The sequence below is a fragment of the Botryllus schlosseri genome, chromosome 14, assembly GCF_051294905.1.
Source record: "Botryllus schlosseri isolate E-star chromosome 14, Bs_hap1, whole genome shotgun sequence".
Lineage (NCBI taxonomy): Eukaryota > Metazoa > Chordata > Ascidiacea > Stolidobranchia > Styelidae > Botryllus > Botryllus schlosseri.
In genome coordinates, this window is record NC_137249.1 from 17,052,219 (window position 1) to 17,067,897 (window position 15,679).

General features: G+C 41.3%; 2 protein-coding genes across 8 annotated transcripts; both read left to right on the forward strand.

Annotated features, from left to right (window-relative positions):
- The first annotated feature begins 603 nt into the window (after positions 1–603).
- Positions 604–4,439, forward strand: LOC145454922 (T-box transcription factor TBX6-like). Its single transcript, XM_080332855.1, has 6 exons — positions 604–817; positions 1,448–1,640; positions 2,251–2,359; positions 2,423–2,590; positions 2,647–2,787; positions 3,754–4,439. Exons 1-6 carry the CDS (start codon positions 670–672, stop codon positions 4,300–4,302), a joined length of 1,308 nt encoding a protein of 435 aa, XP_080188981.1. The 5' UTR covers positions 604–669; the 3' UTR covers positions 4,303–4,439.
- Positions 4,440–9,862: 5,423 nt separating this feature from the next.
- Positions 9,863–14,466, forward strand: LOC145455748 (uncharacterized). 7 transcript variants are annotated; one of them, XR_013920413.1, is made up of 5 exons: positions 9,863–10,166; positions 12,579–13,116; positions 13,177–13,502; positions 13,578–13,651; positions 14,180–14,466. XR_013920413.1 is itself a non-coding variant. In XM_080333727.1 (3 exons), exons 1-3 carry the CDS (start codon positions 9,941–9,943, stop codon positions 13,265–13,267), a joined length of 855 nt encoding a protein of 284 aa, XP_080189853.1. In that variant the 5' UTR covers positions 9,863–9,940; the 3' UTR covers positions 13,268–14,466. The 7 variants fall into 7 exon arrangements, 1 of the variants encoding a protein (XP_080189853.1); XR_013920412.1 differs by having other exon boundaries at positions 13,177–13,347; positions 13,401–13,502; positions 13,578–14,466; XR_013920410.1 differs by having other exon boundaries at positions 13,177–13,651.
- The last annotated feature ends 1,213 nt before the right edge of the window (positions 14,467–15,679 follow it).

Below are 15,679 nucleotides of genomic sequence, written 5' to 3' on the forward strand. Positions count from 1 at the left end.
AGGGTGGCCAGTAGATGGAAAATATAAAGACAGAATAAAATGAGGCGCCGTTTATTGAACCCTGCATAGGATCTGCTTTGCATGGATAGGATTAGCATCGTTCCAACAATAAGTCTCGTCTGTTGATTTTCGCCATTTAGGTAAATAAAAATCTTCAGATTAAGTCTTCCAAATCTTCGCAGTTAGCGCAATCAGGTTTTAAACCCCTGACAAATTCTCGCACTTCGTGCGACAATGGTGAAAACTGCAAAGTTCTGATAAGACATCGAGTAATGCTGTTTTCAGGTACGCACAATTTCTATCATTGTATCGGTAAGGATATTGCACAACTTGTCAGAAGGACTGTACTTATCAGTAACAAATTGCATGGCGGTTTGCGTGTTCTTAAATGACCAGCGCCGGCTGCTGGGGATTAGGCTACGAGACTGGCCGGTCAGCAGAAGTGCGAAATAGTAGCGGCATAGGGGCCACGCGATGACAACGAAAGTGCGAAATTTTAGTAGTCGGCATCTTCAATGAAGTTATCCACCGATATAGTTGAAGAGTAATGAAAAAATGGGAGCGCTTTCAGTGCGGGCTGTCATATAATGCTGCGATGTTCGACACCTCGGCTATTCTACAAAATATTGAATTGGAATCGAGGTGGAAATACGCGAGAGTACGGCATCAATGGCAGGAATCTATTCTTCAGCGCAGATCGCACCTGGCTATCTTGTGGACGGATCGGATGAGGTGTTTCTTTCTGGGCGCAGAAATTATACCCACACAGATATCCACAACAATTACGGGTTCGCGGCGGTGGAACCATACAATGCAGGTATGTTTCATATATGTTGTGAAGTCAGACATTTGGGCCAGGAACGTTATGATATGATATGTGATGTGTTGCGAATTGGAGAGTTGAATTAAGGTTGCAAGTTGTGTAGTTGTCAGTGTATGTATGAGTTGTCGCGTATTTCGTCTTCTGTTGAAAGTACACTTTCTCATTTGAAATCGAGTCTTATTGGAATTGGTGACTATCAAGTCTCGAATAAATGGCTACAATTGGTTGGACAATAGGAATATATGCATCGATAAACAGGCAAACGTATCTGATTATTGACGGGAAGGAATATCTGTTTTGAGTTTAAGTGAATATGAAGAATGTGTTTTGATGTCCTCAAGCAGAAGGTCCCTGTAATACAAAACAATACACAATAGAGTGAAAAAGGCAATGGCGTTCGTCATTATGTAAATCGACAGCGGATTGATGAATGCTAAATTTGCGCCTGTATATCTTAGATTCCAAGACTTTCATCAGGATAATGCCCGCGAAATGGTTGCCACCTCGGTTTTGGCACTGTGTGGCGGCACCCTCAACGTTATAAGATATGCTTAGGACTAATGTTGCTGCGTGATAAACGAATATTTTACACTTTCCATTTCATATCTTCCATTTACATTACAGCATCTGTTTGTGATCGGTCCAACTTCAATCATTCCTCCCTAGCAGTGAATCATATTCATTCAGTTCAGCCCGTAAGAGATGTGTGCCGAAATCAAGCGCAAAACATGGCCGTCCGAGTTACCTTGGAACAGTATCAGCTTTGGCAGCAGTTTCACAGTGTTGGAACAGAGATGATTTTAACGAAATCGGGAAGGTCGGTTTAGCGTTACATATATAGGTTAACTACATTCTATGTAATAAGTAACCTACGACCTCAAGCATTGGTCGTTTTCATGCTCAATGCTCATATCAAACATGGGTGCAAACTACAAAGACAAAGTACACGGGAGCGTGTGACTATACGTAGTTATTTTCTATGCATTATTTGACAGCGACATTTTTTATGACTTAGTCGTAATACAGTGTTATCAATTTATACCAATTCTGTAAGTCCTAGGTGGGATCGCAGGGAATATGTAACTGTTTACTATAGCGGCATTTCATAGAACAAATGTTATAATTTCGAAATCTGAACGCTGAGCATGCGTGATGGATAGATAGCCTACTCATGAAAAACTATCATTGTCAATTCCGTATTCTTCACTCAGCTAATATGAGCATTTAAATTGTATCCCTCGATTCGAAAGATCCAGTGCGCCGCTTTAGATTTAGCCCCTCATTCGATCAATTCTTCCTAGTCCTTTTCGTGCCATATTTTCATATTGTTGAAGCCGGGACTAATTTAATTCATCCTTTATCCTCTCGCACGAGTGTGCATCATGTTCACGGTGATTTATATAAAAAGAATCATTCACTTGCTTCAGGCGAATGTTCCCTGGATGTAGAATACGACTTGCTGGTTTGAATCCCGAATCCCGATACTGCGTGCTGATGAGTGTAGAACGAGTGGATGGTAGCAGGTATCGCTTTCAGGTAAAATTTCTTCAACAATTATCTTACACACTATCCAATCAACAGTAAGTTATTTCTTTCTAGCACGGTTATTGGGTTGCAGCTGGACCTGGAGAAGTGGAATTTCCGAAACGGTATTTCATACACCAAGATTCCCCCGCAACTGGTGAAAAGTGGATGAAGTCAGCAGTATCGTTTCATAAAGTCAAGCTTACCAATTCGAACTCTAGTTCAAATTTTATCAACGGAAAGGTAGTCGGACGCTTTGCGAATTTTCATTGGACCCTGATTTCACTTTTCGTTCTCAGCTCATCGTGCATTCAATGCATCGTTATTGTATTTGCATTCATATTGTGGAGTCAAACGACCCAGCTCATCTAAACTATATGCAAAGTTTCCCGTTGCCATTGACAACATTTGTGACAGTGACTGCTTATCAAAACACAGAGGTAAGTGCACTGCCCTATATATGACGAATCCTACATTCTTTCGCCCGCTTTTAAATTATATCTCACTATCATATTGTGATATAGGCTTACTGATGATATAGGCTACTGTGAAAAGGTGTCCAAAATAGCCACGCGTTTTGGAGCAAGGACTTGCTTGGCATTTGGAACATGCTATCCATTGCTTCCGTAATATTAATCTAAAAGACACATGGCATCCTATCCTGATGAAATAATGCCAATCAGAATGTTACAAACCGTAGCCCCAAGTGTATACTGGGTGCGCTGGGCGAAAAACATGCGTCAATGCGTATTGCACCATTTTATAGATGTTAATAGCAGGGTTGTAATGAATCGAGTCACTATACTCGACTCGAGTCACGATATTCTGATGACTCGACTTGGCTCGAGTCATTTTCTTAAAATACGGAAATGACTCGACTCGACTCGAGTCAATCTGTGTATTGACTCGACTTGGACTCGAGTCATTGCACACGACTCGAACCAAGTCAATAAGTGACTCGATACTTAGACGGCCAAGACCGACATTTCATTGTATACTTTCGAAGAATAGTAAAGCAACCAGACTGTTGGGATTTCGTCCATCAGTACTGGTACTTAAAAATGCGACCAGAAACTGTGAAAAGTGAAGAAGAATGGTATAATATAAATGCGAATTATTCGACATCACTAAACAGATTCATAAAAAGTGAGTTCAACAAGACCTTAACTGGAAACTGAGCAGTTAACACAACTCGGACTCGAGTAATTTTACCATGACTCGGAATCGACCCTCTACTCACTGACTCGGACTCGGACTTGACTCGGTGGTAAATTGAAAATAACTCGACTTGACTCGAGTCGAAACTACAAAAGTGAGATTGACTTGTGACGCTAAGCCTTGTGACTTGGTTACAACCCTGGTTAATAGACCAATGAAAGTGCGTTAACACTGTCCACATTTTCCAGTTGACGAAACTCAAGATCGAGAACAACCCATTCGCCAAGGGATTTCGGGAAGACGGTGCCAGAGGCACTAAAAATCCACGACGATCATCATCTGAAGATATCGATAGTGCTATTACGCTGAACCGAAGCAAACAACATTACTCGGAATCCGACCTTGACTGCTATGGGGAATCCGGGTGCCGACGATATAACTTACATGAAATGGACAAAGATGGACGAAGTTTCGAGGTCTACAGCACAGGGCAGATTGGTCAATATCGAGACAGCTTTCGCCCCGTAGTCAACAGACCAACTCCCTTCGTCGATTGGTCGCGATATCCCAACGACAATTATCCGCAAAATTCAGCTCCACTTGCACAATCAAATCGCTTTCAAAGTGACTGCAATGGGACATTCTCTATGGTCACTCTTCAAGGTCCTGTCTTCACTAATCAGTATTACCGAGAACATTATATGAGATCAACTCACCAAACTCAAATTAGTCATCTTGACGCCCCGCTTCAGATGAATACGGGGTCTTCTTTATGTTCACAACTTCCAACCTCTTAATCGATTGTTAGGGCTGTGTTTGAAATGAAATATGTTTTCAATGTGGCCCGTCGCAACATTTTTGTGCATTTATATTTTGTTTATTTGTTTGTTGTTTTTGCCATGACGACGTAGAAATAAAAATAAAATCCAAAATTTCGTTTTATGAGATTATTCGAATGCGAGATGCTAGCTGCTAACTGCTAATCAGGGGTGGTCAAAGTAGACGACTAATTTACTCAAGTTTGAGTAGAGCTAGTGACGAAAATTCTACTTAAGTATGATTGGAAGAAGTGCTTTTTGGAACGGCTCGAAACTACACTTCTAAGTTGAAGTAGATATATTTCCCGACTTCTCGATTTTGTTATGGTAACGGCATAATTTATGGAAAAGAGTTCGAATGTATTCATAATTATGATAGAACGGTGTATCTCTAATATAGCTTGAGGCCTTTGAGATATACAGTCGAATCCGCCTTCTACCGACACCGGATAACCCGGACAACCGCGTTATTCGGCCCAAATGCTTTCACGCCCTTCCAATGGACGTAAATGAGTTAAACACCTGAGTCCTTATATGGAGATGTATGCCAGGGATGGGGAGGTTTCGTGTATCACCTATTTAGATTTCTTGAATGGTACGCTACACGACAATAGAACCCATATTACACCCCTAGGGTATATTTCCATGAGAATTTACTATATTTGACTCATCTACACCCATTGGAAGCAATGTTTCCTCTAAGCTGCGCACGTGCGCAATTGCGCAGTGCTGACACGGTCTCTGCGCACAGAAAATCTAAGCTGCGCACAAAAATCCGAAGTGATGACCATTTTTAGTCGTTACGCACTGTTGTCCAAGGGACCGCGCAGTGAGTTCGTGAGTGCGCGGAGACTCGTGAAAAATTAGAGGGAACATTGATTGGAAGGAGTGCGAAAGCACAATTTGCTACCTCAAAGTTCCGTTTACCTGATTTACACATCACGCTACTGTGGAAATCTGGTAAACACACCTATTTCCCCACCCATTGATTTACAGTGCATGGCACTGTAAGCAGTATAGGGCCTACGCTTTCGTTAGCTTTAACAAAAAGATGAGTGATTAGGGTGATATAATGATGATACATGCAGTAACAGTAGACAAAATACAAGGCCTTGTCACCTATATAGTTAATTTTAATTGGGAAAAATTGCGTGCATCTTCTAGGGCGGATTGGTATAGAAATATGTAGCAGAAAAAGTGAAATTCCTCGCTAAAGCAAATGAAGAAAAAAATCAAGACGATTCCATGACGGTTTGGCAGTCAGTTGCGTTAATGGGGTGGGGATAGGGTTGCATTTAAAACAAAAATCAATTCAAAACAAACATGTTTAAAACAAGGCCCTAATTTAAAACATGTTTTTACTGGTTTTTATGTTTTTTTTAAAACCATGACGTCACGAATATTCAATTGTGACGCCATAGTGGATCGACATTGACAATTGAAAATAAAGGGTAAAAAAGCTCCTTTGACGAAATATATGTGCTATTGCTGTTGAACCGACTATTTTGAGAGTAGCAATGCCATCCCATATCGATATACGTCGGCTATGTCGGGTGGTAATTGTCCGTAGGCTCACGCAACATGTTTTTTGTAAAGTATTTATACAATTATGGCATAATTTTACCACTTAAAAAACGCAATTTTTTATAATAATTTTTTAAAACACTGTTTAAAACATGTTTTAAGCAAAGTGTTTTACGACACCGTTTGTATTAAATGCAACCCTAGGTGGGGATATCAAATATTACTATTTGAACCCTGTATGTTTGTGTCATTTCGGTGTTTTACAAAAAGCCTAGAAGTGGGCCGTGCTACAAGTCAACAGATACGGAATCAAAAATATAAGGAATATTGGCCTGGTGCAAATGACCATATAGTAGTCGACAAACACCATGAATGCCGCAAACAACAACAACAGAATACAGTATTTGTTGAATGGTTTGGCCTCGCATATAACATGCAATACAATTAACCTGAAGGCATAACTAATGTGAGTTTTATACGATCTGTGTCAATTATTGCTATTAATATATTACGCAGCATTACCGAATTTTGAATGCGTTTCGGCGCCCCACTAGAGAAAGAGATGAAATGTTTTGGCCAACATTCGACTCTGCAATGTGTAATGCCAAAAATATCTACAGCCAGAAAACTTCGGTCGAAAATGGCCGAAACATTCGATATATATATATATATAATCGTCCAAATAGGCCCCTGAAAAGTCGGTGCCGAATTATCCCGTCCTTACAATCTGAGCGCCACAGTACAAATGCGACCCGCAGATGAATACGCCCCGTGCGAAATGCCAATTTGCGTCGCTGCCGGCCCAAAATAACCTTTCCATAAACGCCTCGAAATCACAATTGCTGACATTAAATTCAAAAAATAGTCTAACCGTTAACATCGCTGGTCAGCCCGTTTCCAACACAGAAAATTCCAAATATCTCGGGGTTCTACTGGACTCGGACATGTCCTGGAAGAGTCATATTCAGGCCCTTTTGACACTAAATTATCACAGAAGTGCGGCCTGTTCTACAGTTTTAGACACTTCATGCCAGCCTGGGCTCTTATTCTGATACCCTTTAAATCCCTAATCCAATCGAAGTTACAATACAATAGAATACAGTTGAGACAAAAGCGCACAAGTACATCACATGATCAGGACTGAATACAATAAAACGCATTGCTCTATCAAGTATGCCGGGCCCCAATTTTGGAATAGCATCTCGCCGGCTATCCGACAGTCGTCGAGCATCTCCGCATTCAAGTCGAAATACAAGCAATTTCTTCTAAATTAATACTAGAGCCAGTCTTTAGGATTTCCGGACCACGACCTAACATCGACCTCGCGCTCCGCCTCATACTACCTCATTTTGTCGCTTGCGTCTTATTCTCTGCATTACTTTTCATTCAGTGTGCATGCCTCTTATTTACTTCGCCTATAGGCTAAGGTGGCCGTGTCTGACCTTAAATGCTTCTCCAAGTTGTTTCGACACCTTCCTATCTCTTCATTGTATCGCAGTCTTGTGATGTTTTTGAAACGATGAAAATATTAATAAACCTGATTGATTGATTGATTGATTGATTGATTGATTGATTGCTTGATTGATTGGCATCCTCTGTTGGGGTGCTGCCAGTAAAACTGCACTCGAGCCGCTGCAAAAACTTCAACATAAGGTACTCCGTATCCTAGCTAGGGCCTCAAAGGGGCCTGGTTGTCAATCCAACAAGTAGCTGCTGAAGAGATTCGATGTCCTAAACATAGAAGATATGCGGAAACTAGAAATCGCCAAGTTTATCAGTACATGCGGTCATTGCCCCGAATATATCAATGACTTCTTTACCTCGGAATGAAAAGCGCACAAGTACAACACACGCGCGTCAACGTCGTCCAAATATCATATGATATACCGAAAGGATCATCGCTCTATCAAATATGCCGGGCCTGACGTGTGGAACAGTATCCTGCAGGCCATCCGTCAGTCGACGAGCATGTCCATTGTCCAGTTGTCCACATTCAAGTCGAAATACAAACAATTACTACAAGTGAACACTAGTCCATCCTCAACATTACCGGACCACGGCCTGACCTATGTCGATCTCGTCTTCCATGACATGCCACCCCATTTTGTCGCTTGCTTTTTCTATAGATTACTATCTTCTTTTACTTTTCATTCAGTGTCCATGCCTCCTCTTTACATCGCCTAGGCCTTGGCTCCCAACCTTTTTCGACCCATCACCCCCTTTTCAAGCTCAACACCGATCATCGCCCCCCCCCCCCAAAAAAAAAAAAAAATTGTGTACCGATTAATGGCCATACAAACTGTAATCATCGGCTAGTTGACTAAAAAATGGTCAACTTTTCGGCTCGAAGTCGAATTTGACACTTTCGCAACTAAATTTCCGTGGGTTGTTTAAAAAAAAGGTCAGCCGTTTTGAGGCGTCATCGCCCCCTATCGCCCCCTTTGCTATTTTCGCCCCCTCTCGCCCCATCTGTCCATTTTCGCCCCCTATCGCCCCCTTCGTCATTTTCGCCCCCCATAGACCGCTAAATCGCTCACGTTGGGAACCACTGGCCTAGGCCAAGGCGGGTGTCTGATTCCATAGAATACTCCAAGTCGCTTCGACACCTTCCTATCCTTTCATTGTATCGCATTTTGTGGTGTATTGAGCATCCGACAGTCGACGAGTATGTCCACATTCAAGTCGAAATACAAGCAATTATTACTAAATAAATCAGTCCATCGCCAAGATTACGAGACCACGACTGACCTATCGATCTCGGTGCCCATGACATGCCGCCCTATTCCTTGTCGCTTTTCTATACTAGGCCTATCCTCTTTACTTTCATTCAGTGTGCATGCCTCCTCTCTACATCGCCTAGGCCCATGTGGGTGTCTGATTCCATAGACTACTCAAGTCGATTCGACATCTTCCTGTCTTTTCATTGTATCGCATTTTTTGTGGTGTATTGAACTGATAAAATTGCTAATAAACCAATGATGATGATGATGATGCCGCATCCCGCGTAGCGATCCGTGATGCAGTATCAGCCTCCGCGAAGCGGAACGAAACCAAAAAATCGGTTTGTAGCTCAGTGGTCGTTGTAATTCCATGTTTACGTCAGATTATAGATAACTAACCTACGTAGGCAGTGTTGCCAATTGGCGCATTTGAGAGCTATATTTCGGAAATTTGGCACTTTTAAAGGTCGGTTGGCAACGAAAAATTACGTTTGGCGCGTTGGCTCCAATTTGGCGCATTTTACTAAAGTCGATACGCTCTTCTTTAGTTCTCGTTCTAACCTCGGATGTTAGGATTTGCAGGCCTATGTCATCATTTGAGCGACTTATATTGCCATCACAGTGCTTCTCTCGTGGCCCATATGCTAGATCAGGGGCCACCAATGCGGGCCTGAGGTAGCCCGCAAGGACCAAATGAGTCGCCCGCGGACCTGTTCTAAAAATGGAGTAACAGCTCTTACAAGTGTATGTAATTAGATTGATTTATTTAGCTGTTCTTGTGTAAATCACATAACATGTAACTTAGTTTCTCCCGCCACCTGCTTCAATGGTGTAACTCGTTTTGTGTTCACAATGGAGAAAACTTTCTTCTCAAGACAGATAGAAACATGATGTTTTGACAGCTTTTGAGCTTTACGACTTTACGACCAGTGGTTGTCGAGTTGTGCGATTTTACCCCCTTGTGCGCAGAAATTGGGGGGTTGCCGGCTGGAAAATAGAAGAAATTCCCTGTAGTCAATTTTTATTGAAGTTTCAGGTCATTTGTCGGGATTTAGGAACCCCCTTTTTTCGATAAAAAGTTATTTTCACTCCACTCTAATTAAAAGTACACAGCCTGTTGACAACGTATCGTTTTCGTGTTTTAGGTGTAATTTATAAGCATATTGGTTGAAATCGAAAATAGTTGGCTCTTTGAAGGGCCATTTGGCACATTTTGAAGAGCAATTTGGCTCTTTTGAACCACTAGCAGTTGGCAACCCTGTACGTAGGTTAGTTATCAACGTATCTATAGTCAGATACTCTTGCTTGTTCGCTGTAGCGTAATTTTATGCTGTTGAATATAAGTTTATATAACTTAACTTCGTTGGATCGAAATGGTGAAGCAGTGCTGCATACCGGGATGCGATAAATCATCTTCTACGGCGCATCTATATAAAGTTCCTGCTAAACGTTTTTGTAGCGGCGCCAAATATGAATGGGCGGAAAGTCTCGAAAAAGTTATACAGAGTGTTCGCCGAGATACTCATCTGGACGAATTATATAGAAGAGATGATTTGAAAATTTGCGAGAATCATTTCAAGCCTTCAGATTTTTTAAAAGGTGAGTAAATTATCCAGTGACACTCTATGCTTTGTGCGTTACCGTAGTGCAGGGCCGGCCAACCCGTGGCCCGCGAGAAGGTTTTGAGTGGCCCGCGAGGTAATTTCCGAAATTTCTAATATCATCAAAAATGGATTGCACAGATTTTGAACTTGCAAGGCCAACCAAAAATTTGATTAGTCTGGCCGCCACACTTGAGATGTTATGGCTAAAATATCAGTTCCGACGAATTGACTGGTCCATCAGTCATTCACATATTGGTATATATCTTCGTACACTACAATAAAGCAGAATAATTTGCGATAGATGTATCAAAGGTAAAAAATTTCTACAAGCTTAGCGCAATATGTGGTCACTCGATTGCTTGTTTTTAATATTGTTGCCATTTTTTGAAAATGGAAGAGCACCTAATGTATCAGATTGAGTCTAACACTATTCGCGATTACGAGACAATGTGTCGTTCAACATATGCGACCTTGCGTTCCCGCACGCGGTAAGACCGTCGACTATGAAACCCAGGCACGAAATGCTTGACCCTTCTTGGTCGCAGCTTTCGATATCGATATGTCCATGCGCCGAATATCCCAGTCCTCGCAAACTTGGCCCAGCGATATACAGCAGGCCCGCAATATAATCAAATGACAACATAATTGACCTATGAACTTCAAAATATTTTCGCGCCTCGCGCAAAAGTTCGTCAATCGAATGTGGCCCTTTGGCCAAAAAGGTTGGCCAGCCCTGCCGTAGTGCTTATAGCTTTTTAATGGAAGCCTACCGTAATTCAGAATATTTATGCACAATATTATATGTGCTGTTGCTGAATCATGCACTGCTCAGTGCTAATTTTCATCAAAGAAATTTAGATACATGTGACCGTCACTGACGTAATATTCATGAGCGAATATCTTGGAAGTGGATGAATAGCCACTCACTAGCCAGCTAACGTCGCTCCTCATTTATCAATTTCTGAGTGACCCATACGCTTTCTTTGCACTGCATTTTAAGTCGAGCAGTCTTGCATAGTACATTGCAGAGATGAGCGGATTTGAAATTTCTATGTCCTAATCCAATCCAAATCCGAACCTTCAAATCCAAATCCGAAACCTAATCCATAACATTCTCATATTCAAGTCCATGTCCAATCCTAATCCGATTCCAACTGGAAATTCAGAAAAAAATACTAATTTATGCAATGGAGGGATTCGAAAATGTTCTTCCACAACTAACGATTCACTTGATTAAAGATAACTTAGAAACCATAAGTACATTAATAACTGATCTGAATAAAGTTTGTCGCCATTCGCCACACGACATTTCAATCTCCCAGAAAATAGATATATCCAATCCAAATCCTAATCCGTTCTGAAAAAAATGTCTAATCCAAATCCGACAAAATTTCACAAATCCTGTTTTTTCAAAACCTAATCCTAATCCGTGCTCATCTCTGGTACATTGATTCATGGTTTGTTCTGTACGTTGATAGAGTATATAGATCTCCCCGTCTTGTGTGGGTATGGATATGCCACAACGGATGGATCAGCGATCCGCATCATGATTTGACAACAGTGTCACGCCGGATGCCACAACCCTGCTGATTTTACCTGAGCAAGCCCAAAATGGCCACAGCTAGTAGGTGTGTCATGAATATATATAGGCCTATCCAACATCACTGTACGGTATGTCGATCTACACTACATGCATGTAACATGCATCGTATGAAGTATCATTGTCAAAGTTTGGTGGACTCATATTATTGTTGTGGAACTCGCTCCTTAACCATCGTTTCTGGTACAGTTACTATGCTTGTTCTGAACCCACAACTTTTTCTTGTGTCTAGATATCACTATATGTCTTTCATACACGCACAAGATCGAGAAGTGGTCCCCATGGCCACCAGTACGCTGTGCATCCCCAGTAGTATTCTTGCAGTCTTTGGTACATGATGGCACAGTTGTTCCAGCTAAGTTTATTGCATCACACCGCACATTGTTGGATCTTCACCATCCCATACAATCGTAATAATGCTTCGACAGGCAACCCATCAATAACCTGGCTTTTTCATTTACTGTTCAATTCGTGGTCTGGTAAACACAGGCAATCGACAATAAATTTGTTCATTTTTCTACAGCTACGAGTCTGAACAAAATCAAACAAAGCAAGTTAAAAGTTAGACTTCAGTCACATAGCAATATATTTTTGCCACATAGCAATATATTTTTCCGATACCTGTAGAGATAGATAAACCTGTGTTGGAATACATTGATTTTTAGTGGGCTACTTAAATTGATTTACTGAATTATTAAGCAAGATATTTTCCATACCTGCGATTTTAGAGCTGACAAACCAGTGGCATGTAATGTTCCAGTTGTGGCATATCAAGTTTTTTTCTTGAATTATGATTCTTGTTTGCAGGTCGATTCCAGGCCAATCTAAAGATCGGAGCTATCCCAACATTGAATATGCCAGAAAAGAGGTTTCCGGGCGTGAAGCGTCGAAAAGCATCACCTTCAACTTCGAATAAGTTGGAATGTACTGACACTGTATACCACCAGAATTTACAGGATCTTGAGAATAGTGCAGCACGCTATCTTCCAAAATCGTGGCAATTCCAGATGAAAGATGATCACGTAATGCTGTACTCAGGTTCAGACATTGTGATACCTCCTAAGATCACGATGAAAATCCATACCAGTCTCAAGATTCATCTTGCATACTATGGTTGGTTTTTGAATACTAGTGCCGCTATTGAATCAATTCACGTGAAAAACACCACTCTATCTGACATAATACGTACTGTGACTGACTTTTCCGTTTGTAAGGGCATTGTCTCTGAGAGTGATTCTAATTTTGAAACGGTAGGTATCATTAAGCATTACGCCATGTCTTATGATTGCTCGGCCGAAATGCACACAGTACCTTCTCCGCCAACTCCTCATCTAATTGCCCAGAGGTGAGTCATTACCCAATGTTTTCTCATCTTACAAGTAAAAGTTTTTCTCTCATTTCGAAGGTCGAAAAGATGCAAGTTGTTCTTGCGTCTTGGCGATAAATGCAGACCATGCCGTCATGCTGAATGGCGTCTGCGGGCTTTAAATAACTGACGTGTCCAAATAAAACGTCTCTCATGCTAGCAACAGCGTCCTACCTAGCAGGACCGTTCCATCAATTAGGACAGGACAAGGTTAAGATTGATGCGTATTGACAAACATGGGTATGAGACGTTCTACATCTCAGCAGGACAAAAGGAGTTGGAAACCAACTGTGCAGCCGCCATGAAGTTGAAGGTACTCACTCAGCTCTTCATTGTGGAGTGTGTGTGGTTACAAGATAGGAAGGGTGATTTTTGCTTGAGAATTTTATAGCTATATCTCACGTTGCATAATAAATCAAGTAATTTCACGATTCTTTCAGCAATTATGGGACTAACAAACAAAGTTTGTAACAATTTCTAGACGTGGATGAAGGTTTTGTCCAAAGCTGATAAGGTGTGTTACTAGTTATGGGAGTATATGAGCCTAATTCCGCCGTTATCTAGTCCTTTGTTCTCCATTATGTATACAATACATATCGCTATGTTGTCTCAAACTCGTCCCTCAATATAATAGCAGTACCACCATAATTATAAAATGTATGAACTTTTTTAATTGCAAGTATCCACAACTCGGTTCTTAGTCACTACCGAACAGTGGTTGAATTAGAAATCTAGGCTGTTGGAAGATGATGAATGTATTTTTGTATTATATCGCTGGATAAATGTGTGGATTAGAAGGTATTTCTCTTTGATATGTGGTAAATTATTGGCACGATGAGCCTTTCATTACTCATAGCATTACTGTAAATTTGAGAACACACTTTCCTACACGTATTCTGGTTGCAATATGTCTACATTCCCCACGGACTATAGTAGTTTCAATTTCAAATACTACATTGTATTAGACGTTTAATCTCGGACCGTTTCCATGTTTCTTTCATGAGATATCGATTGCAGCAATATATTCATTATTACTTCGCAGGTAGACTAGCCAGTCTTCAGGATTACCGGACCACGATCTAACATCGACCTCGCCCTCCGCCACATGCCACCTCATTTTATCACTTGCGTCTTATATTCTCTGCATTACTTTTCATTCAGTGTGCATGCCTCTTATTTACTTCGCCTCTAGGCTAAGGTGGGTGTCTGATCTTAAAAGCTACTCCAAGTTGTTTCGACACCTTCCTATCTTTTCATTGTATCGCGGTCTTGTGATGTTTTGAAACGATGAAAATATTAATAAACCTTATTGATTGATTGATTGGTAAATTGAGGTGAATGGCGACAAAAAGATCTGATGGCGAACGTACTCGACAAGAAGCGAATGGAAAGAGCGTCAAAAGAACGGCCGAATAAATATTACATTCGTAAAAGTCTGTCTTCAGACTTAGGTAGATGCCAGTGGAAAAGACCGCGACTGGTCGTTTTGGCGTCCTATTGTCTGTGCGCTGCGTCACCTTGTGTCTTATGCATCGCATTGTGCATTGCGTGTCTTGATAGGATGAAAATATGCCGAATAAAACATTCTTACACAATTGCTTGGATGGAGCAGCTCCAGTGGCAATTTTGTGTCATATCCAGGCTGTCGAGGGGTCATGGAAGTAGGAGTTGACGGTCACAAGGGTATTTAAAAAATATTACAGATCAAAGTAAGATTGAAGAGATAAAAAGTTGGATGGCGGAATATAGATGCTTCAGGATTAGGCCATATTGTAACAAAACAATTTTTCTGCGTGTGTGACTTATTAGCTATATAGTACCCGATGCAAAGTACAAACGATACACTGAAGATCGCGCGAATAAATTTATTCCACAAGAAATGCAGCAAGTGTTTCATACGTTAAGCGTTCGCTCTGGTATGGCTGCGACCCATATTTTGATAACCGTGAAGGAAACCAACATCCACCACGCAGCTTTGTTTCAATTTTAAGGTATTGGCGTGAGCATTTGCAATGAAAATGCTTAAGAGTGTAGGCCAGTGGGATTTATCCGTCTGTAGAGGGGCTTGTGTAGAGTAGAGTACACGGTGGAAAATGTTCAAGTTTATTCATAAAATTGAAAGATAGGAAGATGCCGAAGCGACTAGGAGTAGTCTTTGTGATCAGACACCCACTTGGGCCTAGGCGATGTTAAGAGGACGAGTGCGCACTGAAGCTCACCTACATGGCAACCTCAAACACACAACGATAATGAACTATGTAAAGAATCAAAAATGAATAGACCTAGTAATAAGTAATCGTGTCAGGTCAGTGTCGGCGCCAGGCGCGGACTCTAGCTCGCAGCGCTTCAACGAAGCGAGCAATCCCAACAGCCACTCACCATAAATCTTGGTAATTCGTCGATGGTATAAATGTATTTCAGACTCTGATTTCATGCAGTGATGATTGGATATGGGTATGACGGAATGGAAACGTTCCTCTTGATTACGACCTATAACCTCTTCTGAGTATTTACGAGGCCGAATCTGGGGAAGTTGGTAATA

What these genes read in the sequence shown, in the direction of transcription:
- LOC145454922 (XM_080332855.1), top strand. Translation starts at nt 670, where the DNA reads ATGGCAGGAATCTATTCTTCAGCGCAGATCGCACCTGGCTATCTTGTG. An exon ending in ATTTTAACGAAATCGGGAAG is followed by an intron (nt 1,641 to 2,250) that starts GTCGGTTTAGCG and finishes CACTTGCTTCAG; the next exon opens with GCGAATGTTCCCTGGATGTA. An exon ending in CAAATTTTATCAACGGAAAG is followed by an intron (nt 2,591 to 2,646) that starts GTAGTCGGACGC and finishes TTTCGTTCTCAG; the next exon opens with CTCATCGTGCATTCAATGCA.
- LOC145455748 (XM_080333727.1), top strand. Translation starts at nt 9,941, where the DNA reads ATGGTGAAGCAGTGCTGCATACCGGGATGCGATAAATCATCTTCTACG. An exon ending in GCCTTCAGATTTTTTAAAAG is followed by an intron (nt 10,167 to 12,578) that starts GTGAGTAAATTA and finishes TCTTGTTTGCAG; the next exon opens with GTCGATTCCAGGCCAATCTA. An exon ending in CCTCATCTAATTGCCCAGAG is followed by an intron (nt 13,117 to 13,176) that starts GTGAGTCATTAC and finishes CTCATTTCGAAG; the next exon opens with GTCGAAAAGATGCAAGTTGT.